Below are 2,173 nucleotides of genomic sequence, written 5' to 3'. Positions count from 1 at the left end.
TTTTATTTTTTAAATTTTAGTATCCGGTCTTGCGATAGACTAATTCAAGAGGATCAATTCCACCGTCTACTAACAGGGTCCCCGTTTAAAGTCAGAGCAAAACTCTGTATGAATTAATCCAATACAAAGATTGTTAGCACCTAATAGGATATAATAAACTAAAGAATTCAAACTAAAGATATTACTTCATACTCTTATTGGAATAGCAAACCAAAGGTATAAGAAGTGAACGTGTCTCTAACTAAAAGATTGCTGTAATGGCTATCATGGCTAGCATGAGGACTCCAAAGACAGTTGATGCAAGAGAGTGAGCAGATGAAGAAGGAGAAGGTGCACCTTCTTCTAGTACATTAATAACCAACTTCATTTGACGTGCTGCACAATGGTTGGCCTTTCCACAAATATACCATTTTCTTCCATCTGTTTTGAGCTGAATAACGTCCTTTCCTGTGGAAAGTGCTTCATTTTGTGGTGGAAAATCGCAGTTTTGAAAGAGTGCACCATTCACTTTGAACACATTGTGTTTAGAATTGTCATAATTGAACACTGAAATGAAGAGAAAGAGTAGATTTTAGATTGCAAGTTCTATATACAAAAATTTACATGTTATTAAATATTTACCAAGGTTGTCACCAACACGAAAAACTTTGTCTTGTGCCCATTGAGTGTAGTTGAAATCAACAGTCCAGCCCTTTTCATCACCAACAATGTGATCAACTGCCATTGCTACTGAAGAAAACAAAACCATGCAAATGGCAAAGTACATTACATTAGAACAAGTCATTTGAGTATGTTGTAGAATATTACTAAAATCTGAATTAAATGTTTAAGGAACAAGTATATGATACGCAAATGTAATTAGTTTGATGAATTGTTAGGACACAATATGGTTGGTATATTTATAGGATTTGTATATTGATATTATCGACTTAATATCTAAGAAGCATAGCAAATAGTAATTAAGAAAAGTACCGGATTAGGTCGGCGAGTAAGTTCTTCAGTGTTACGAAGTCAGAGTGTAATTTGTTCCCATGGCCTGCTGCAATATAGTGTGTCCTACTGTCGTATTGTGACGTTTAGATGATTCGTAGGCTTGATGTCTAAAAAAGAAAAAAGATAAATATATTGAAAGGCGAAAAATAAATTAAAAGAAAGCCTTAAAAAGTTTAATGGATGAAAAGGAAAGAAAATATGTTTTGAGATGGTAGAAAATAAAAAGTTTTATAAATAATTAGGAAATCGGCAGAAGGAGGCGGTGCTGGAGCCGCAGGTACAACAACATATGACGGCGTCGTAATCGGAGGGGGATGGCCGGAGGTTGGGCGGCAACGGATTGGTCTGTAAGGGGTTTGGGTTTTCGAACATTTTTTTGGTTTTCTTGGTTCGTGTGTTTTAGGTTTCTTCTTTCAGTTCGTAGATCTGTTTGTTAATGGATTGTGTTTTGCGATTTGTTATGGATCTCTTGATTTTTAACTATTGTAAATAAATATGTATCTCTTGCATTATTGTCATCACAATCATCATCACTTTACTACTGAAGACAAAGAGAAGTAAGGATGACAATTGGACTCATCCCTAGTGAGTATCCGCAAAAATTATCCATAAAATATAGAGTAAAAACCCAAAATGGATATGGTCATTAGCAATTACCCTTTAAATTAGCGGGTATGAGCGCGGGTACGACCCACCCCAAAGTTGGCGGGGAAAACCCGCTTTGATTAAGTTTGGGTTTGGGTTTTCCTCGATTACAAAGTATGGGTACGGGTCGGGTAATGGAGACACTAGTACCCACCCCGAACCCACCCCATTTATTTCATTGTGTATATTATTATATATTTTTGATAATTTAGAATATTAAATACGTGGTCAAAGTTTTGATATTTTGATTTATATTTATTATTTGAAATGCATGTATGAATTTTTTTGAAATTGTTTCATTTTATTATTTATAAATAATTTAATTTTGAAAATAAAAAGTATTTATGGTAAAAAAATTGATTTCACTAAATGGATGGTGGCGGAGCGGGGATACCCGAACCCAACCCGAACTTGTTTGGATCGGGTTTGAGTTTTAATTCTTAATTCCCGTTTGGGTTTGGGGCGAGAACGAAGATTGTTTGGGGATTCGAGTTTGGGTTTGGGAGAGGTAATAACCGTCCCCGTCCCACCCCGT

The 2,173-nt window shown here is 35.6% G+C and overlaps 1 protein-coding gene across 1 annotated transcript; it reads right to left on the bottom strand.

Annotated features, from left to right (window-relative positions):
• Positions 1–241: 241 nt before the first annotated feature.
• On the bottom strand, positions 242–784 carry LOC131621042 (blue copper protein 1a-like). Its single transcript, XM_058892252.1, has 2 exons — positions 622–784; positions 242–546 (listed from the first exon to the last, which is right to left on the bottom strand). The coding sequence occupies exons 1-2, from the start codon at positions 782–784 to the stop codon at positions 242–244; spliced, it is 468 nt and encodes a 155-aa protein (XP_058748235.1).
• Positions 785–2,173: the final 1,389 nt, after the last annotated feature.

The sequence above is a fragment of the Vicia villosa genome, linkage group LG1 (assembly GCF_029867415.1).
Source record: "Vicia villosa cultivar HV-30 ecotype Madison, WI linkage group LG1, Vvil1.0, whole genome shotgun sequence".
In the NCBI taxonomy this organism is placed as follows: Eukaryota; Viridiplantae; Streptophyta; class Magnoliopsida; order Fabales; family Fabaceae; genus Vicia; species Vicia villosa.
This window is presented reverse-complemented; position numbering and strand designations above follow the sequence as displayed.

Excerpts from the sequence above, each read along its gene's own strand:
- LOC131621042 (XM_058892252.1), bottom strand. The coding sequence starts at position 784 with ATGACTTGTTCTAATGTAATGTACTTTGCCATTTGCATGGTTTTGTTT. Across the intron at positions 547-621 it reads TCGTGTTGGTGACAACCTTG|TGTTCAATTATGACAATTCT; the intron begins GTAAATATTTAA and ends TCTTCATTTCAG.